This window comes from Coloeus monedula (assembly GCF_965178545.1).
Source record: "Coloeus monedula genome assembly, chromosome: 1".
Classification (NCBI taxonomy): domain Eukaryota; kingdom Metazoa; phylum Chordata; class Aves; order Passeriformes; family Corvidae; genus Coloeus; species Coloeus monedula.
In genome coordinates this window covers 24,919,483-24,941,923 of record NC_138781.1, presented here as the reverse complement: position 1 = coordinate 24,941,923, position 22,441 = coordinate 24,919,483, and the positions used below count along the sequence as shown (strand labels likewise).

The 22,441-nt window shown below is 37.6% G+C and overlaps 1 protein-coding gene across 4 annotated transcripts in view; it reads right to left on the bottom strand.

Moving 5' to 3' along the window:
- The window catches only part of PPP1R9A (protein phosphatase 1 regulatory subunit 9A), a 134,148-nt gene that overhangs the window by 22,847 nt on the left and 88,860 nt on the right, over window positions 1-22,441 (bottom strand). For all 4 annotated transcript variants that reach the window (XM_082289006.1, XM_082289004.1, XM_082289007.1 and 1 more), the window contains exons 6-11: window positions 20,160-20,295; window positions 11,756-11,911; window positions 6,319-6,372; window positions 4,240-4,469; window positions 2,782-2,878; window positions 2,482-2,653 (exon numbers count right to left, since the gene is read on the bottom strand). In XM_082289006.1, coding sequence (XP_082145132.1) covers window positions 2,482-2,653; window positions 2,782-2,878; window positions 4,240-4,469; window positions 6,319-6,372; window positions 11,756-11,911; window positions 20,160-20,295 — 845 coding nt within the window. The remainder of the gene's footprint in view (window positions 1-2,481; window positions 2,654-2,781; window positions 2,879-4,239; window positions 4,470-6,318; window positions 6,373-11,755; window positions 11,912-20,159; window positions 20,296-22,441) is intronic.

Genomic DNA, 22,441 nt, shown 5'->3' with positions numbered 1-22,441 from the left:
TTTAGATTTCAAACCAGTGACTCCTGCCAGTAAACAGCTTGATTCTCTAGTGCAGACACAGCTCACAATCACTAAACCAGAAAGCTACAATGCACTTTATCCATTTTTCTGGACTGTCAGAATAAACCATGTATTTGTAAAGGAAACACACTCCCTAGTCTAGTATTCCCTGGCAAAGCAAAGAAAGAATTATGTGGGCCATAGTAGTTTTGATTTTCTCTTTTTAACTTCCACTGATGTTACTGGCAGCCCCTTAAGCTCAGTGTGAGGTTATGTTACAGCCTGAGGAGTCGTGCAGTCTGGCAGGATGCTAAACACGGCCAGAGCACCAGCAGCGTCAGGAACAGTTATGCTCACGTGTCTGCAACCATCAGGCTGCATCCACTGCCTCCTCCCAAGTGTCCTACCATGCAAGCATGTAATAAACACCTCAGATCACACTGAAACAAAAACATACTTGATACATTTTAATTAAAATATTATATTTTTACGTAAGTTAATTTTTTTATGGAAGACAGACCTGCAAACTTCTGAACAAAAATTCTGGGATGTGGCTGTCTACATGCAGTCCTACCCCAGGAACATAATGCAGAGGGCTTGATCAAGAAGCATGTGTTATACTTGCCAAACATGAGCCAGAAAAGAGACTGGAGCACCTGTGTGAATGTCACAAAGACAGTGTGCACAACCCACAGCACCCAGAGAGACTCTACTCACCTCCAAAACATTGTGGACAACTCCCCTGCCCTTTATAGCTCCTCTGCAAACATCCATGGGTTGATGGCAGGTTCTTTTCTTAAAAGGTTTAAACAAGAGTGATACAGAGACCTAGGCTCTGTGCAGAGCAAGTATCACTACATTACAGCCTGATACAGACCTCAGAAACTGACACAGAATTTATTGGAAAAGGTATATGGAAGACAAAGAGAGCTACAGTATATTTAAGGATATCCTTACTTTAAAAAAGGAAGGGTTTTGTCTCTTGTTAAAACCAAATGCAGTCTGGAATCTAAGGTCTAACTATGCTGCTTCTGCTTTCAAAAAATCATTGCCGATTATCTATTTTTCCTAGCAAATAATTTTTGGTTTTATTCGTGTGGTTAAACTTGAGCATTTAAATTCACAGATCATCTAGTCTAACACTTGGAAGCAATTAACACTGGTAAGTAACATTTCTCCAGGAGAACATTTTTGCAATGAAAGAAAACAGCTCTTTGAAAATTTTCATGCAAATCCATCAATTGGAAAACATAATTTTGACACACTGAAATGCAGATTTTTAACGCTATACTAAGAACTTCCAAATTTTTAATGAATTTTACAATTTTTCTTTTTTTTTTTTTGTTACATGTAGAAATTCCTGGATTTTAGCTCTTGAGCCACAAATGTGTGTTGACATTGTTACAACAGTACATGCAAGCACCACTTTTCTGAGTCAAGTGAAGAAAACATACTTACCTCTCCTGACGCAAACTGAAAGGACTTGTGTTAACAGTACTGCTAAGTATTAAATGTTTTATAACACTTACTGAGTCTCTGTAAAGATGACCTTCTTGTCATCCTGGGTACTTTTCTGAACTTCAGATATTTCAGTACAATTAACATTTGACAGAAAAAAACAGGCCTGTGAAGATTTGTGGAAATCAATTGCACAAGGTCTGCATATCACCTAATACCATTTCAGCAGGACTAGCTCTTTTTTATACACATAAATTGTTAAAAACGTAATTCATATTGATTTGTTTGTAAGGCAATCTTGTTGGGGTCCACACATGAAATGACTGCTAAAATATAAATTTTAATAAAACACCTCTGTGCTTGTTAGAAATTAATTTTTTTCATAATGTATTGCTTTTATAAATAATACAGTTGATAGGAATCCTGGGCTGCATCAAAAGCAGGGTGGCCAGCAGGTCAAAGGAGATGATTCTGCCCTTCTGCTCTCATGAGACCCCACCTGGAGTGCTGCATCCAGCTCTGGGACTCCCAGCCTAAGAAGGACATGGAACTGTTGGATCAAGTCCAGAGGAAGACCACAAAGTTGATAAAGGGACTGAAGCACCTCCCCTATGAAGACAGGCTGAGAAAGTTGGGGCTGTTCAGCCTGGAGAAATGAAGGTTGTGCAAGGACCTCACAGCACCTGCCAGTATGTGAAGGGACCCTACAGGGAAGCCAGAGAGGGACTCTTTGTCAGGAACTGTACTGACAGGACAGGGAGCAATGGTTCAAACTGAAAGAGGGGACATTTAGATTAAATATATTGAAGGAATTCTTTACTGTGAGGATGGTGAGATACTCCAGGGAGGCTGTGGATGCCCCATCCCTGGCAGTGTTCAAAGCCAGACTGGATAATGCTTTCAGCAAACTAGTGGGAGGTGTCCCTGGACACAGCAGGAGGGTTGGGACTAGATGATCTTTAAGGTACTTCCAACCCAAACTATTCTATGATTCACAGGAGTTATGGTTTGGTTCAAACAAACCTTGACTTAAGCCATCCAGGCAGGTCACTTGCTTAGTATCTAGATTTTCCACTGGATCTCCTCTAGAAACTTCTCCAAAAGATGTCTGCCTTTCAAAAATGTTGTTGTTATTGTTAACCTGGCTTCCATTTTGCTTCATTAGCCTGAAAACTTCTGCTTCCAAGTCTTGTATCTGAAAGAAATACAACACAGTATTACCAATAATATTCACCCTGATACACCCTCCCCATTAGAGTTATTTTTCCAGAATATCAGACAGAATTGTCTCATTCTTCAAATATAAGAGTAAATGCTACTCACACGAGCTTGTAAGCCTTGAACCTCTACAAGGTGTGCTTTCTCCAAATCTTCTATTTTCTTTCGTTCAGCTTCCTGGCGTTTGATGAAGTCAAGTTCTCTTAGGAAAAAAATAAAGAGATGTATTTGCTGTCATCAAAGCAATCAGATTGAAACAAAAACCAAAATGTTTTGCTACTCATCAGAAAAATCTGTCCTTAGCAAATAAATTATCACTTACTTTATAAGAACTATGAAACTGCAATCAGGACAAAACCCTAAGCAGTTTAGGTGAATATGCTAGGTGATGATATAAAAATGGCAAGGGCAACTTATCTGGAAAAAAAAATCTCAATTCTTACTGATAATCAAAACAGTCAAACCAGTTTCTTTTCCTAATCTGTGTTTACAACAAAAACAATGTAGCTTAGATTATGCTGTTCTCTGTTGTAGGAAATGGAGCAAAGTCTCTGTTTTACTAAGGTATGACTGTGCTCCTTCACAGAAAGGACATCCTCTAAGTTTGCAGGTACAGATCAAATCTTTGAAAAGAAATCTGTTAGGTCAGTTTAGTAGTCTGAGGTATTTAAAAACAACTGACTAGATCTTTTACTAATATAAAGCAGAATATCAATAGAAAGCTATCCAAATTAATTCTAGTGACTTTCCCTATCCCTTTTTATTTTCACGAATATTTACGAATACCAAAGAAATTTGTGATAGAAAGCACACAAGATGCAAACAGTCACGAAATTCCAGGATGGATAATGATATTTTGACAATCTAACCCCCTTTTCAATGGGACAGGATATTCATTCCTGCAATCCCAGTTATCACTTGACACTGCTGTATGTCTTTGAGTTTCCTTCTTTATATAAGTATATTTCAGCAGAAAATGAAAACAGCTGCTGCCAAAAAAAAAAAAAAAGTAATTTGGGGAATGGAAGCTGTTATAGAAATACAAGATGTTATTATTCTTGCTAGCCACCAGGGAGAGGGGATCACATGAAACAGAGGGGGTCAGGTAATCATCAGTTAGCTCAACTCAGCTCAAACATTCTTGGCATCTATAAGAAGAAGAAAAATAAAATGTAAAATGTAAAAAACCAATATTCTTTTTGATGTTACATTAGTACACAGCAGGAATGAACCCAGCTGATACAATACCAATATAAATTACTACAAACTTGCTAATCAAATGCTTTACTATGATTACTCTTAGTTGTTTGAAATTACATTGAACTATCTCCTAATTCTGAAACACACCAACCTGGAATATTACAGACTAAGTCTTTATTTAGGTACAGTATGACTACAGCATTCTTCCACAATAAAGAGTTCATGCTTTTCATAAATAAAAACGTGGAAAACAGTGTTTGCCTTACAGGTGTTTAACAGTGGGTTTCATATTTCAAAATAAACCACATACATGTTTTCTATCTGGCCACTAAGTCATTTGCTGAGCTTGGTGTAGCTGCTTACTTTTGCTGAAAATCCTTGATTAATTTCTTTGCCTTGTTATATTTCTTCTCCAGAGCCTGATACTGGCTTTGCGTCTCCTTGAGGTGCTCATTCACCGTGTGACACAGGGTTTGTGCCTCAATCCAGTAACTCTCTAATTTCATCATCCTTTCCTTATTCTCCTCAATGTTCTGCTGGAGTTGGGTCTTCTCCAATTCCCACCTCACCTTCTCATTCTCAGCAGCCTGCAGCTGAACAAAGCAGTGGAGATGCAGTCCATAAAAAGCTGCAAAGTGCAGCCTAATAGTTTAGGATTAATTCAAACAACGTGAATAGCAAGAATCAGTGAATTAGTAACTACTATAGCAACATGCTAGCAGTGGGCAGAGTGTTACAGGACAAAGAAAACAGGCTGACACATGTATTATTCTTCCTTATAAAACCAAGCAGAGTTTTTGCTCAGTGTTCCAGTGCAGCTTCTATGCTTCTCTGGGTTATAGTAACCTATCTGACTGACTGACATTTAAAAATGTCAATAGTGGGGTACACAGGCAAACTGCCAGGTTCATCAGCCAGCACACGGGATGCATTTTGCTTTATGCATGTGACTCAGGTTCTACAAAGCATTCACATGCTTTCAGAAAATTATGACATTTCTTATTTTGGGAAGGGGGAATTTGATTTCCTGATTTTTTTTTTTTTGTGTTAGGGCTGTTGTCATTTCCTAACTGAAGCTATCTGCAGGTTTCAGTGTTTGGTGCTGAATAAGGGTAGGGTTATACAGCATCTTGTGTAATTTAGCTCCTAGAATTCAGTGAACAAAAAAAGCCTTAACATCTCTGTTTATTTATCAAGACTTTTTAATTTGCTCTAGGCAGTTCTGCTAGCATCATGGCTGATACACTCCAAAAAAATTAACTTGTTTGCAGTTGTATTAGTAACATACCTAAACTAGCCACATTTTCTTCAGCTCTATTGAAAAGACAAGGTAAAAAGGTCCAACACTAAAAGGCACATTAACCCTAATTTTGCAAATGGATTTGCACAGATGGATGTTTACACCCACACACTGATGCCATCAAGTCAATGGGCCTCGGCACAATCCCAAGGGATCGACTGTGTGGCTCCAATTGCTAGATTGGAACTGGAAAGCAGAGGAAGAAAAGATTTTTGAATTTTCTGACTGAGACAGGACAACAGAAGTTGTCCTTACCGAAAATAGTTGCACTTTGAATTTCTTTTTAACAGTAATTTACGCTGATTTGATAAACACTATGCAAAATACACAGTGAGTGCAAATGCTGCTGGAAAGAAATAATAATCTAAAATCTTTTTCTGAAGTACAATTTTCTCTTTTTCTTATTTTTTTTTCCTTTATAATGCACTCAGACTCAAAGAGAAGGATGTCATTATAAAACCTAGTACTGCTGAACAACTGAATAATCAGTTGGGTTCCCATAAAGGTTACCCTAGTACAAAAAAACCCAATTCATTTTTATTGCTATAGCAAATTTAATTTATTAACTAGCAGCTGATTGTGAAATAATGTTTTCTTTTAAACTGGTCATACTTTTCCTTCCTAGACTATCTTTTAAAGAGAACTGCATCAACATGAAACAACACTTTTTCTTCTGTATATAAAAATAATTTCTATTAAACACCTTTTAACAAATCAGGTTTTTAAAAAATGTCGATAAAGGAAAGTAGCGATAGTAGAGATACTTTAACATCTCTGGTAAATAAAAAATCTACTAACTTCAACTTGAATATTCAATCCAAATATAATTTTAAAACCTGAAAAAATGCATCAGAATTTTAAAACTAGGAATCTGCCACTTAGTCATTATAGCACTCCTTAAAACATATGTTTAATTGAAGCTACAAAAGTTGGCAGTTCCTTTTCATAGCAGCACTTAAGATTTTTACTTGAAACTTGGAATAAAGAATATACACCAAGACAAGATTTATCTGAGCCACAGTGCTTCTTAATAAGCCTTTAATAAGGATGTTGACTTCTCCACCCACATAAAGATACATGTTTTCAGATCTGATTTTGCATGAAGAAAAAAAATCATATATTAACCATATATTGATTCTTACCTTTGTCTTCAGCTTCTGAATTTCAGCTTCTGTAACTGCGTGTTTGATTTGTAACTAGAATTGAAAATATAAAATAAACAAGTGAAGTCACAGAGAGTACTCCGGTATTTTTAAAGCCTGTGCTGCAAGTTGAATACCTTATTACATAGCAGAAGGCCCCGAAGAGTGCTGCAGTGCAGTAGATTGTAAATTAAAATGTCTAGCTTGCAAAATGACTCAGTCTGTGCAACCTAATTAAAGATAGGATGCCGTCTAACCACTCATAATTTCAAATCAGAACATCCAATCTGTTTGGCAAAACCAAATGTCTTATGTTTAAAAAAAATAGATGTTATCCTGCTGGGCTTTGCTCTCCTCTGATGTGAATGTGAAATACATCCCAGTGCTGAAAGTCCCACTGCACTGATTAAAGCAGGAACGTTACAAAAAAGCAAATATGGAAATAAGTGATTTAACAACTCAAGAAGTCAGGAAAACCTTGAGGGAAGACTCCACACATTTATTTCATGCAAGAAGAAAGGTAAGCAGATGCTATCCTTCACCATCAGCTGGAGTTACTCTGCTCAAACCAGCTAATCTCAACCGAGAGCAGTTACACAGGGAAACTGTAAATAACAGCAACAGCATTCAAGCACACAAAGCAATTGCAAGCGGATTAACAGCCCAGGCACTGTGCTAAAGGTTGTAGTTACATCACCAAGCAGCCACAACAACAGGGGATCAGGGAAAGGGTTGGTGTGGAGGACCTGGCATCCACCTGAACACTTGCTGTGGGATTTCTTCTGTACTAACCTATATTAGTCTGAGCCTGTGAACAGTCACTACTTTGAGTGTATTTATTAGGCAACATCCTGAAACACCGTTAGTTTTACCACAAAGTCTGCTGTTCATAGGCTCCAGGAATGCTCTGAGGTACAAACCGAACCACAACTTCAACGGCATAACCCCAGTCCAAATGGAAATGATCATGCACATGTACCTAACACCGGCCTGCACCCCAATCCCTGCTGCTGTGCTCTTTAGAGCAGGCAGCACAGACAAACTTCTGACAGGCCCCAAAACCTTACACTGAATCAGTGACTCATGGACATAGGGTTTGGAGCTGAAATCAAGGGCAAAAACTGAATTACAGCCTGAGCTAGCACTGCAGTGGAGACAAGGCCATTGTCCATTATTTATTAATAGAAGGAATAGTTACAGAAAAGCATGTTTACATGCAGGTTACTTCTCCTACAAGACTTAACATGAGCTTTTGGGAATAGCTTATGTTGAGCTAATAGAGTATGTGAGGTCGTTGTACTCAACCAGAAACTAACATCTCTGGTGAAGCAATGGCTACATTCTTGAAGACCCAGCTGTTAGTAAGAAAATGTGCAAATTAATCAAAGGAGAAGTTCTTCTGGAAGAGAGGAATAATTTTCAAAGTAACAGGAGCTATCACTGAGCTGACCAGTATAAGTATCTCTGAAAAATGCAAAGCTAATTTAGAAATTCCCTTTTCATGAAGTCTCTTGAATGCCCTTCTTGTGGCACAGGAAATGCACACCCTCATATACAGTTTGGTTTGCAAATCAGCCTTAATTAATATACTGAATAAACCTAGTCCTTTAAGGTGGAGAATTCCTCAACTTATGCTGGACACAATAAAGGAGACACCAATTCACCAGTTCCATTTAGGAATCTTCTTTCCAACACTCATTTCTTGGTCACAGTCTCCAGAGGAGACTGTAAAAACTTCTAGTGCCCACGATCATCTGTTACTTATGCTCACTTTTTGACTTTGCACTGAAAAGTGTGACGACTTCATGTGCTCAGTGAGAGCAGAGGTAAGATTTCATTTCAAGTGAAACCAGGCACTGTCTACAGCAGCTTGCAGAAACACAGGTAATCACAGGGCTCCTGAGGAAGTGCCACAGGGGAGCAGGGCTACTGGCCCAGGATGGAGAGGTGCCTGTGCAGCTGGGAACAGGGCACTTGGCAACCCAGGAGCTGGTGTTAATGGCAGGAAGTTGCCAATGAAGCTGCTGCACCCAGTAGGCCAGGAAGCTGAGAAGGACATACACCTTTTTATAGTTATACATATTACAGGAAACAAAGGAGATACTTTAATTAGCATTTGCAAGAAGTTACTTGCAATTTTTGAGCCCAGTCATTCCAACCTCTGATCTGCAATTTTCAGAGATTGAGAATTGTTTTCTTTCATCATTGCATTCCTGTTAATAGTGAAAAATTATGAAAGAACCATCTCAAAACATCATGGTGTTTATAAAATGCCCAGCCCTTTGCTTAGTTCTACTACACTGCTCTGGGATGAGATAAAATCAGGGGAATAATGCTTGAGCTAGATTTTCCCCTTTGCAGACTTCATCATGAAATCGAAAAGCCAAGACTCAAAGCCTTAGGCTACCTGCTGACAGTCCACTCCCATCTCTTCTAAAACCCCACAAATCCATAAGGAACACTTAAAGAGCTTATTATTACATACACATAAACTCCAAATTGTTGCATAAATGACAATCTGCTCAGGTACAGATGGTTTTAACAGCTATTTCCATGCTCTCTGTTATTAAGTTAAAAAAATGAACACTGAGCACCCAGCCAGATCATTGAATGAGTACGTGGTACAGCAGATCCCACTGAGGCAGAAGAAAAAAGACACTTTTCTGCTTAACAGAAAAATGTGTAGCTGGATAGGTACTTTTTAAACAAAAATAACTAATTATGCTTGTAAAATAGATGAGAAATACTAACACATTCATAGGTTAGACTAAGTAACAGGCAAGGTCAACTATTTGGCAAGAAAATCTGGACTCTACAGCTAAAATTTTTTAAGCAAGTTTACTAACAGGGGATCAGAAATCTTTATTCCATGTCCTGTATAATGCCAGACAAATTCTTGGCAGATACTATTCTATTTTTTTTTTGGTTTTAAGTCAATATAAAATTGTGATGGCTTCACTTCAACAAAGACATTTTGAGTAAATTTGGGCACATTTCCTATTCAAATATGTTGTGAGAAGCTAATTAATTTTCTTCAAACTAATAAAACTTGTTATAAAAGGTAAGTTTTAGAGAGAAAATGGATTGAATTCATCAAGACTGCAAAAGGTAGAATGGATGAAAGTCTGTCAAATGTTAAAATATCAGGGGTATACTGGGAAAGAAAGTACACATTAGAATCTAATAATCTCCATGACAATTTTTTACGTAATCATTATATATTTTTTGCATACAAAAATCATCCATTTTCCATATATTTCATTAAAACATGAAATAATGAATTCTTACATAAATGTCCCTTTTCCCTACAGATCTTGTCTCTCTTCAATCATCACAGCTAAAATAAAGTTTCTAGCTATTTCTCTTAATGCAGTTAAGAAAAAGCAGTCCTACTTTTCCTGCTTTACAGCCAGGAAAACAAGACTTTCAGAAGTACAGTGATTCACCCAGGAATGCCCATCCCTCTTCTGACTTTCATTGCAAAAGCAAGGCATTTCAAATAAGAGTGCTCTCAGAGTATGGGAACACATTTTTTGTTGCAAAGACTGAATTCAACTAATTAGGTCAAACTATTATGCTTAAAGATTATGTCCTACCCATTTGCCTAATACTTTCATTAATCTCTGGAGTAAGAACAAGAAAGAACAGTTATTCTTTAACTACAATTCCAGAAAACACTGTGTGGGCTTGTGCAGTGTGATCATGAACAAGTCATCTAGTGTTGAAAGAATTCAGGGCAAATACCAAGAAAAATACATGTACTCACTCTGCATCAGCCAACAAAATGCAGCTGTGTACTCTTAAATACAATCAGCAAAACAAAAGTGGTGTGCTCATAACAGCAGGAACTGCATGGGCTGCTGAAAGAGTCCACTCTTAGGCATTTTGTTTTCTTCTCAGGCTCTCATCTACAATTACACTCAAGGATCCCAAGGTACCCTTATCTGGTCTCTAAAACAGCATTTTAAGGCCATTACAGAAGACAGGTCTGCAAATAACTTCAAATCAGTCTGGACAAGCTCAAGTATGGCAATAGCCTGAGTTTATGGAAACTGTATTCAAGCACAGTTTTAAAGGTAATTTATTCACAGGTGAGTTCCTTGCCCATCACTGCATCTTTGGTTTGCATAGCCTTGGAACACCTGCTGGCACATGGAGAATGGTAGCATCTTCCCACCACTTTGAGACTGTATTTCTATGTATGATGAAAAGTATTAGAAGACAAAGTAAAATGTTCTGCTAATTCATGTAAGAGCCTGAAACTCAAAATATGGGGTGAGAAAATTATAATTTAAGTAAAGTAAAAAACTTTCAGGAAACAATGATGAATAACGGTAGGCACCCAATGGCTGTGAAGGGTATTAGCAGAAAAGGGAAAGACTGTTTGCTCATTGACTGATTACTTCCCATATATTACTCTCACTAGATATAAGTAACAATATATTTGTACAAGATAAAACATCTGCTTTGAGTGGAGGGAAGGCAAGAGGATAAGTGGAGAAGGATAAAAAGGGAGTCCTGGTATTTTAACTCCTAGCTGGTCCCAGGTTCTGCTGCTCAAATCTCCTGTGAGGTTCTGGCTACTTTCAACCCTTCCATCTTCCTGTATTTAAAAAAAAAAAAAAAGTTCTTTACTGCCATCACTCAGCCCATTACTGTAAGCTTAGGTACATCCATTGTTTCATACTATTATTTGTATCAGAATTCAGGAAAGCTCAAAAAGAAGCCACATCAAAAACACAGCCTAAAATACAGAAGAAATGTCCCTCAGTACTTTGCTATGTGAAATTATATGAATTCAATGACCACAATGAACACCACAGTTAGTACAGGTGGATGCTATACTCTGTAACCACAGACTTTGGTAGAATACCCTCTTGAAGTATGGCTGCTTCCCCATTACAGCATCTTTCTGAACACATGACCAAACATATGACATGGCTGTACACTGATGAGTTGCTGTGTTATGGTATAGGATGAGTTTCACATGTCTCCACTGAATTTTAACATTTGCTGTTTGGTTTCCCCAATCACCTTTTACTGGAATCTTACAAAAACACAATACCAACCAACCAACCCAAACCAAAAAAATCCCCACCCCAAACCCCAGCAATCTGCTAGTGATGAATTAACTTCCACTTTGTCTACCTGGTCAAACTAAGTGCTGAGGCAGAATAACTTCTATACTGAAAAGCTAATTTACAAATTACCCTCCATCAATACAACAGTCACCTGGAAGCTGATGCCAAAATATCACCAAAGAACAGTTCTGCTTCTTTCAAGAAGAAATTTTTGAGTCATTTCAAAGTACTAAGCATACAAACAGCAAAAAACCACTCGAGTTTTCAAGAGAAAAAACCCAAGCACTAAGCACTGAGATAACTAAAAATCTGGTTCAGTGAGGTATTTCAAGAGTATTTTCTGATATATTACTTACTTCTTTGAATTTGTGAGCAAGTTTGCTGGTGTCCACATCACTGGGGGAGAACATGTCATCATTTTCAGGGAGATCGAACACTTCAATAGCCATGTCACCTCCTGGAAGGACAGGTTCCATGTCTTCATCTTCTTCATCTGTAGCATATTCCCCTGTCTTAATTTTATAGCATTTAAGAAATTCCAGTTACCCTCTTTTTATGCAGAGACTATTCAAAGATTAATTAAGATACTGTGCAAACACAGCATTCTGCATACAAAAAAGGTTATCTTTGTCTTTAGCTATAACCCCAGAACTGATGAATTCTACCAGACAAAATAAAACTCCACAGTAGTATTTCAGTACATTAAGAGAGAAAACAGTGTCTTAAGCACTAATAACTTAGTTCTCAAGCATTACTGGCTCTGCATTTTGATGGTTTCATCCTTTTCCAAGTGAGACCTCTTTTCCATAGGAAGAACTCTCCAAATTTATTTCAGATTTAACAAGGAATCTTTTCCAAACGGAAAATAACCCCAGAATACGACCAACAGGATCTTGATTAGTCGTTAGTAAAGTCATCTGGATGAAGTAATTCTCCAGGATATTCCATGTTGAATTTGAAAATTCATTGGTTTGTTCTTTATAAACAAATTAACGATAAAAAAGTAACACCCACTCAGAAAGACAACAGTAGGAAAAAGAAACTGAGTGTCAGAGAAGTTCAGAGTCTGAAGCCAGAGTTTACTCAATTTTCACCCTCAATAGGAGCTGATTTGAGCTAGTTTTGAAGAGTAAATGTGGGTGTTTCTTGGGCTGGTAAAGCATGAGATGCAAACAATTTGCTGACAAAACAGAATTAAAAGAAATTGTAAGCTGCAATCAGTATCTCACAAACAAACAAAACAAAAAACCCCAATAATATCGAAAAGAAAAAGCTTGCAATATTGAACCCCAAATTGCTTTCTCAGTCTTTTGCACGCATGTCCGTGCTCATCTCTCCCCATCCCTAAGGAGAATGGTACCACCTCACTTCTGCAGGGCTCCCTCTGGAAGCTGGAGTACAGCGCATATGGATAACAAACAGCCTGCTGGCTGTGCAGATGACTGTACAAAAATGTTATAAAGCAAACATTTCCCTCAGGACCACATCTGGATTTATAAGGCTTGGGACTAAATAAATACATGGAAAAGGAAGGGCGGGGGGACTGGTGCAGTCTTTGTCATGTTTATACAGTAACACCACCAAAATTTTGACAAAACTATTTGAAGTTTTTCTTCATGAGCTTCCAGTTCCTGAGATGAAGAAACATAGTAGTATTATCAGAAGTATATTCCCCATAGTGCTAATGTAATCTGTTAGTGTCATTTTCTGACAAAAGAACTTTTCAAAACAAGAGGTAAGAACTCGGATGTTTGAAGAACAATTCAAACCTCAGCTTCCTACCTTAATTCAACTTCCCAGCTGTTTAGGCTTATGTGAGTCTCTCAACTAAAAAGCAGTGCATGGCAGATATTGAGTCTAGGTGCACAGGTACACAGAGGCAGCACACAGAATCACAGAATGGTTTGGGTTAAAAGGAACCTTTAAAGATAATGAAAAACCTACGTTCCTCTTTTTTAAAAACACTGAAGTTTTAAAAAGCAAAGAAAGCCAAAACACATAGAAAGCATAAAATAGTTTAGTAAAATTTTCTGATGTTAAAAGAACTACTAAAAAGAAGGTAAGTCACCAACATGAACAACACATCTATACTTTAAAAGTCACTGTAAAGCAAGGCACTTTTTTGGTGAGTTACTGCTGCCTCTGTAAATAGTTACTTGTTCTCCAATGAAATAAACAGTAAGCATTTACTTTATATACTTCATACCTACTAAGAATATATGACTAAGAATCTCAGTAGTCTTCTACAAAAAACGCTAACAGCTGGTTTTGCTTCTTCTTTCCTTATTTAAGAGAAGGAAAGAACACAGTCCATCTCACTGGAGTTTTCAGGCATGTAAGCATTATAGCTGAACAAAACAACAACTGAAATCGTCATTCTGTATGTCTAGATCTCATATACACATACAGAAAATGTTCTGTTACACTACACTTGTAGTAACTTCTGTTTCTGTTTTATTGCCACTGGCTACGTACCTAAAGGGAAATTTTGGCTACTAACTCTCCTGGCTCTTTCCAGGAGAAAGTAACACCACCTTCACACACCATCAGGGCTACCAGAAGCAGAAACACTAACTCTCAAAACCACACAGAGATTCCAGTGAAATTAATTTCTGTGGGGACAAAATACTAACAGTCCGTATACCTTCCATTTTGCAGTCATTAACCCCGAAACATCTCTAAGGTAATACACAATCGTAATTTCTACATTAAAAAAAATACATCTTGGCAGGTCCATCAGCAGTGGCAAGGAAATCTCTGAAGCATGCGAAGAGGAGGCAGAAACAGGATCATTAACCAGTAAACTCATGCCCTGCTTATGTAAAACAAAACAGATCTGGCTCGGCGACACGTGCATTTTAAAGGAATATATTAATGCAAAATCTCAATTACATTTACCAGTTTTGGCAAAGGAATAAAACAGATGAATTTAGTTAAAACTCACTTCTCCAAAGACTTTAAGAAGAAGTACTGAATACAAAAAGAAAAATGAACACACATGAAGGACTAAATTATCAGGGAAAAATTCAAGAGCAGGCAATATTCTACTGGCCTCAGGAGCCAGAGTGTTTGAAGAGGAACATCAGGCAGCTAAAAATGAACACAAAGGAAAATCTTGCTTCAAATTGTACATAATGAGTGTCAATGAGCACAGTCATTTTTGCTTCAATTAATGAAAAAAGGAGCTGTCAAAGCAAAGCACAGCTCAAGTAAACAAGACACCAGGACAACAAGAACCCATTACAGAACTCAGAAATAAATGGGACTCTTGCTTTTGTCTTCAAAAGAAAGGGATTTCATCTTAGAGTCATATGGAAAACAAATTACACGTTCAAAAGAACCAATGTGTACATTAAGGAAATATACATAATAAACTACATGAAACATACTTCCCCTGAAAAAATTAACTCTGCGGACTTTTGTTCCACATGAAACTACCAGAAGGTTGTTTAGACACTGTGCCAGTTAGCTAGAATGTGAAATTCACTATTTTACTAGGAGCAGCAAGGCACAGAAAAGAAGTTGTATTACTTCAAATAACAAAGCCCTGTAAGGTAAGAGTTGTTATTGCAATTCCCTGAGGTTCTCTGCAATACATTTTGGTTTCTTAGCTGACAACAGCAATAATATTTTTTACTTCATAGTCAATGAAAACTTACATGCTCTTGAAGGGAAATCTCAGATTCTTCATTCTGTGTTGGTGAGCAGAATTCATCCATCTAAAAGCCCTACTTCTCATTTCAGTAGCACCTAGGGCTTCAGCTTGTCCCAACCAAAGCAATAGCTTCTGATAGTAGCCATTTCATTTTGCTATATGCTATCACAGCTAATAGCATGAAATTATCAACACAAACTGTAATTTTTCACTTCTAAAAGGAAAATGTGTTACTTGCATTGTTTAACTGCCTTAACTGTAAATTTCTGAAATGTGCCTAACACTCCCAAGCAGAAATAAGGAGCTGCAGCACCAGCCGGGATAATGCAGACAGACCTTCCCCATGTCACCATAACAAAGGCTACACATTTCAAGCTACACCTTTTGTTCCTGCTGAAACTCTCCCACAACCAGGAAACCATTTGAAGAACTATAAAAATAACTCAAGCCCATCTCTTCATTTGATTTTTTTCTTTGATGGGCTATACTTAATTCTTTCAAAAGAGTGAAGAAGAAACATAATGGTATAGTACTAATCACTGCTTTTACAGGAGTGCATCATATTAATGATATTGAAAAAAATGTACTCTGAAAGCTTTGGTTTAGCAAATGTACTCTTCGGGTGTTAGACATTCAAGTACACTGCGACATTTTTTTTGTGTGTGCGTCAAGATTTTCTTCAATGGTTCTAATGTTGCTTTGCTCTCAGCATGTCCTGATGAATGAGAATTTAAAATGAAAAAAATATTCATATGACTATCAGTGATATTAAAATAGATTAAAACATCACTTGCATTAAACTATTTGTCTGTGGCCACAGAGTGAACAGAATCCTGCAATATATTATTCATTTCATATTTTGCACCACCCCATGCTGCCTTCTAGGGAACAGGTCATCTGCTTTACGTGACTTTTGTCATTCACTGTAGAACATGAAGAAGATAATACCAAGTTCAAATCAAAATTCCAAGAAATGTCAGAATTTGACTTGTGCACAGAACACTATGTTAACACAAGGAATTCAAAAGGTTTCAGTCAAGGATACAGATTCAGGTCATAATTAGCACACTAAGTAGGAAATACAAAGACAGTGCCTATTCCAAAGCCTTTGCGTTTTATTTTCTCACAGGATGCTACAAATTGAAAGGAGGTGGGACTTTAGGAAGCTAGGCAGACTGGTGATGAGCAAACTCTGCAGCAGGCTACCCAGAGGCAACATACTCTCCCAGCTTTACTGGGATTAGCAGAGACTCACTAAGAAATGCCAGCGCTGCCTATTGTAGATAAGACTTGAGAAATAGCTGATTCTACTGGCTCAAGTGCTTGGCTTGTGGGAGCTTAACAAGTTGTGAGCTGATGCACACTTATCCTCTAGTCTTTGCATGGACTCCACTGTGAACATCCATCTTCTTTTAGTGTTCAGTTCTGCACAAGGGCTTTGTGTTTCCATGCAAAAATTTAAATGAAGGAGCATCTGAAAGAATCCTGCAACCCTGTGACAACCTGCAGCCCATGGTAACAGCAGATTCTAAAATGCAGGGCATTTATATAGTAAATGATGAGTTTTCAGTATTACTTAGACGGTAAATGATATATGTCTTAGAAACACTGTGTGTATTAGTGTGAATTTTCCCCAACAAACAGCTGTCAGGCAACATTCCTTCAAGGCAATGGAATGAGAAAGTAGTAGGCTAACATTGCATCTCTAAATTTAGTATGTAACTCAAGTCCACTGCCCACTAGCTGGCAGAAATCAAAACTGCCTCAAAATACTGCTTTTTAAAAGAACTTAGATCCTTCTAAAATACCTACATACTCCTTGGGCTATGAAGACTGTCAGAAGTTCCAAAACAGAGGAAATCCAGCCAGCTGGTGGCACAGCAAGATAGAACACCAGAACTTGCACATGCCTGGCACACATTCTCTTCCTGTGATTTGACTAGCTGTAACAAATACAAGTCATGCACCATGACTCCAGGACTCAAACACAGATCACTGATTTCCTGCTCTGGAAAACTTAAAATGTTATTGCTGTCCTTGTGGTAAAGTCTCTGAGCCTCAGAATTTGGCAGTCTGAAGATAACTTTCATGTTTATTATACAGCACTGTACCTGGAGATTCATGTTACCATATTTTAAAAGGTGTACAAAAATTAATAGGATGGCTTGACAGCTCTGAGGCTGAGCAACTCCTGTATCATTCTGTGCTGCTTCAATGCAGAACTCCTTACACTGGCAATCCAAATACTCCTGAGCTCCATGCAGTCAGAGTAACTATTACTTTGATGAAACAGACTCAAAAGGTTAGTAGTGGTTTTTGTACACTTGTAGATAGTCATTCAGCCAGTCCAAATGGAGATTTTCTTGCCCAAAAGGTGCCCTGCTTACCAGAGCCAAAGAATGCAGGGCTGGCGGTAGTGTCTGGCACATAGCAACATAAACCCAGCCAGACTTGTCCACACAGAGCAAGATAAGCTCTAAGCAGTAATGCTTGTATTTGACAGTAAATGGAGCAGAAGTGCTTGTGGTGACCAAAAATGTCTTTGAACTGTGGCTAACGTGCATTAGATCACAGTTTACATCGTGTCAGCTGTCTGTGAATGGTGCAAGTTATGCGAGTAAACTTGGATGGCATAGTCAGGTGACCAAAAAAATAGTAATATTCAGGATTACTGCAGATATCAATTATTTCTGATAAGTCTCTTAATTAAGAAAGGGAACATACTACATTGCATACCTTAGTAACTAAACCCCAGCATTTATTCTGAAAATGTTTACCACCCACACCCCAAACACATATACGGCATCAAGTAGGAAATGGGTATGACCTTCAATGATCCCAATGTAGTTTTTAAGAACTGTATTTGTTCTCAGGCCTAATTCCTTCTCCTTCCAAAAGAGATAATTGATGAGGTCATCTGGATCTCCCCTGGTAGATGTCTTTTCCTTTCTTCCTCCTTTCCTCATATGCAAGACAAAAGTCGTCTTTGCACTGCAAAGACCATTGCCAAAAATCAAATGTCATAATCACACAGATGGTCATCATCCTCAGTGTAGTGCTAGAATAAGAAAAGATACCTTTAACTCTCTTAATTAGGGAAACATCTGGGAAAAACCCACCCAATTTTATTTTTTCTCTATGATCTAAAGGCACTACCAACAGAAACCACTTTGTGAATTTGTTATTTTTTGTGAAAAATTTATGCAGTGAACAGGACTTAAAGAGTTTGTAACCACCAGATTGCAAGAACAGGACACATCACAAAAAGTACCTGATACCTACTCATACCTACTCATCCCTGTCCTCTTTCAGTACTGTACTGAGAAACACTTGCATGGTATATGACAGTGTCACCATCAGCACCTTCACAGCAACAATCCCTACTGAAGGCTGAAGGAGTACCAGGATCAGTATCGATCAATATGGGTTTAACAACATTTTCTTTATTGCCAGATCTTGAGTAACGCCACCTGTGTGGTGCATGAAGGTAAAAAACACAAACATTTGAGATTTTTTGCAGGCGGATGTGTCCCATAGATAAAAGCTGTAATGCATCAATCACACACAGATGTCTGCCCTCAGCCACACATCCCTCTACATGCAAGTACACAATGAGAAAGATTTGATCATCAGGCATTTAGGACACACCTCTCTTGCCTATATGAAAGCTATCAGACTATGCTCACCATAAGATGGTACTGAAAGTCTTCAAACCCTGACATCTACAGTACGCTGTGAATTGTGAGAAGTCTCTTTTCCCAAAAGCTAGTTGATCCATTTTGTTTTTGAAGAGATTGTAATGGAGTTCCTTCAAGAAACTTCTCTTGAATTTAATTCTAGACTAAACAGAAGTTAGAAGACTTGCATGTTTCTGTAATTTGAGGAGGGAACAGAGAGGATATGGATTTTTCTATCCTTCATGGTCTCGCCCAGGCTCACATACATATGCATGTATGTACAGCTCTTATTTACATGAGTTATATGAGTTATCCTGTCCCCGTGACAGGATTAATTCTAAGACATATTGAAATATTTTTATTCTTAATATCAGTGGAAATTTAAGTAAGTGAATGCATTACTGGGGCTACACATATTGCTATTTTAACAGCTTGTTTCAAAATCTGAGTGAACCTTGATTTTATGTCAAGACTATTTTTTTTCTAAAAAGAAAAACTAACCTGAAATAAAGGCCTACCATGAATTCTCTATCTCCCCTTATCTATTGTTCCCTTACACAAATAAAATAAAACTGGCCCAGGATGAAAACACACTAATACATGGAGTCTAGCATTTCAAATAATATCACTCAAGATGATATGAAATGATGGCAGTATGCTTGGGCTATATGGAAGCAGCTTGTTACAAAACCCAGCAGCTAATTTAGAGAGTAACACAGACAGTAGCAGTCTCTGAAAAAGCACTCAAAATAATCGTTCCAAGTATCTTGGTAATTAGGCATACTAGGAATTTTATGAGAATGGAGAGAAATTATGGAAATTTACTGCACAGACTTGCTAGTTTCAAAACTTTTGTATTGGGACATCAGGCACTAATTGTAAACATGAATATACACTTCAGACGAGGTGGGCTAATTCTCTATCCTGTGGAATATCTGTTCACACAGAAACAAAATCAGTGTATGGAAGGAGGGGCCTTACCCAGAATTTTCAGAAAACATTCTGACTTAAGAAGTCAATTCTTCGAGAAAAAAACCCCAACTTCCTCAACCCCTCTAAAAGTTAGAAAGCAACTTTAACCAGTTTTCACAAAACTTTACTGTTTCAGTGCACAACCAAACAAACTTTATTCCCTTATTTCAGAAAGGTATATGCCTTCAAGGAAGAGCAGTGCTTACAGAAGCATCAACCAACTTGGTATTTGCTCTTCTGGAACAAAATAAATACTTTAAATCCATGATGAAAATTTTTTCTATAAATTTGTTCTTCAAGTAAGATTCATCATCAAAATCCGTAAAAATCATCAGCAAAGGCAATGGAAAGGTCCAAAAGTTGACCTCTGAGTGGTAAGTAAAAAGAAGGAATTAGGAATAGAAAACAGAACATTAAAATAAACACCAAATAATGAAACACTGGACAGGCTGTTACCTCATCATCATCTGCATCATACTGTGCATAATGCTGCTCCAGCAGCTCTCTCTGGCGGCGTTCTTGTTCTAGAGTTTGGCTAATCAGCTGCGCAACCTCGCTCACTTGTCCCGGTTTTTCTCGTCCAATTACAAACCTATACAAAACATTAGCAAACAAATATTACTCCTACTGTTTACCAAAGTTCTAGAGTTTTAGCCATTTCTGATACAGAGGGTAGCCTTTTTCTCCAAAGATGCGTAGTTGTGATTGTTTCAAATGCATTCTGTGGATGAGATTTGTCACAAGGGCACTGTGTGCAGGAGTAGGAGTGATCAGACCATGACAGGAGGGGGAAAATAGAAGTGACCATGACATGCCTTCACTCCAAGTTTCAGTAAAGTATAATCAGCTCCATTCCCTTTAGAGGCATGTATTTTCCAGAAAGCTACAGAAGACCAGATTGTTATGGATGCACAGTAACAGCACACTTATCGCAGCTTATAGTGAAAGAAACACGCATCAGAGTAACTCCTTCCCAGCCTGACTTAGAAGTTATCTTCTATTTCTGAGCTTTTATATTTGTCTTCCTCTGGTCTATAAAACAGAATCTATTTCCACATTTTAAAATCTGACAGACGCTATTTCCTTAATTTTAAGCTGCATTCAAATCTTTCTTTTATTTCATGAACTTCTGTTGCTAAGGAACGTTTTCTCCACTCTTAGCTACTGCGGAACACTGGGCACACACTTCCTTGGCTTAACAAAAGACAAGGGCAGTGCCTCTTTCTTGGTTGAGACTTACAAGAATGCTTCTCAATCTTGCTTTCAGCAACTAGAACTCAGAATTGGTTTGGATTGTAACACTTTTTTTTTTCAGCACAGTGGCATAACCATAATTAGGTATGTAGCTATCTACAGAACTAATCATAAACACCCATTACACGGTACCAACACACTGTGAACTACTGAACAAAAGCACAGTTCAAAAATGTCAAGCTGAAGAATCATTTTCTTAGAAGGCTAGAAAGACAATTAGGTAATTACGGACGAAAGAAGTACTACGTAGAGCTGAAAAGCACAATAAGGTGACACTGAGCTACTGCATATAGTAAATTATTTGTTTCCACAACATTAGCCTCGAATGATGAATGTAATTTATTACTTGAATGAGAGGCAGAGATGTGTCTTATATCCCACGCATGAAAATTTTTTTCATTAGTACTGCCTATCACTGTTAAAAGCTTTTGGGATTTGTCATCCATGTGTCAGCCAACTTCTCATCAGTGGATGACCCTGGGTCCATCTCCTATGCCAAATAATTTTTCAGATTCTATGAAGTCAGGCACTACAGAAAAGACCGCAATTTGGAGACTATTTCAACATCATCAAAATATGCAAGTAACTAATTACTTCCAAAAGCATAAGAAAGGTGAGAATGAGTGACTCCATTTGAAATAATGACACAAGGTGCTCTGAAAATAATTTGCAAGAAAGTATCTTAGCTTAAAAACATCAATAGCAAATACAGAAGAAACTAGAACAAAACTGAGGCAATAACATCAGCATTTTAATCCTGATCAGATCAGATCCCAGTCTGGCACTCATCCCACTATTAACAAAAGATGACATTAGTTCTCAGTAATGATAAAGACCTTGGGCTGAAAGAAAAAGAATGTTTCTTCATGGCCCCTACACTTCATCTGTTCTGCATACTGACTTGTTTCCTCTAAATTTTGATCTTAGAGCCAAGTATTACAAAGACTAAATCAGTCATGTTTTCAGACTCAGTTGGGAGGAACAATGAACTTTTAAAATTACTACATGAAGTAAAAAAGGATTTAACCCATACTTGTTGTGTGTTTGTCTCCTCTAATGCAAAAACAAATTGAAAGTAAATAGAGAAAAAAAACCAACTTCTATTTCAAACAAACATTTTAAGCAAAATTATGCATGAATACATTACCTACACAGTCGAGAGAGCACCACATTTGTAAACACGTGAGGGAGTTCCTCAATGTGTAAAGTTATGAAACCATACAAAGTGATGCAAATATTGTATTCCCTCTGGCCCTCTGCCTGGTAATTCACCTCCCTTGGAAAATACAAACCTCAAAATACTTCATACAATCATTTTCGTACACTGAAAACTTAGAATAAACAACATCCAATGCATCTGAAGTCTGGCAATTCCTGATAATTTAGAAGTGTTATTTGACACGCTAGACTGTAATGCAGTAATATTTTCATACAGACAAACAAGATTAGGTAGGATTTAAAAATATGAAACCTTATTAATTGAA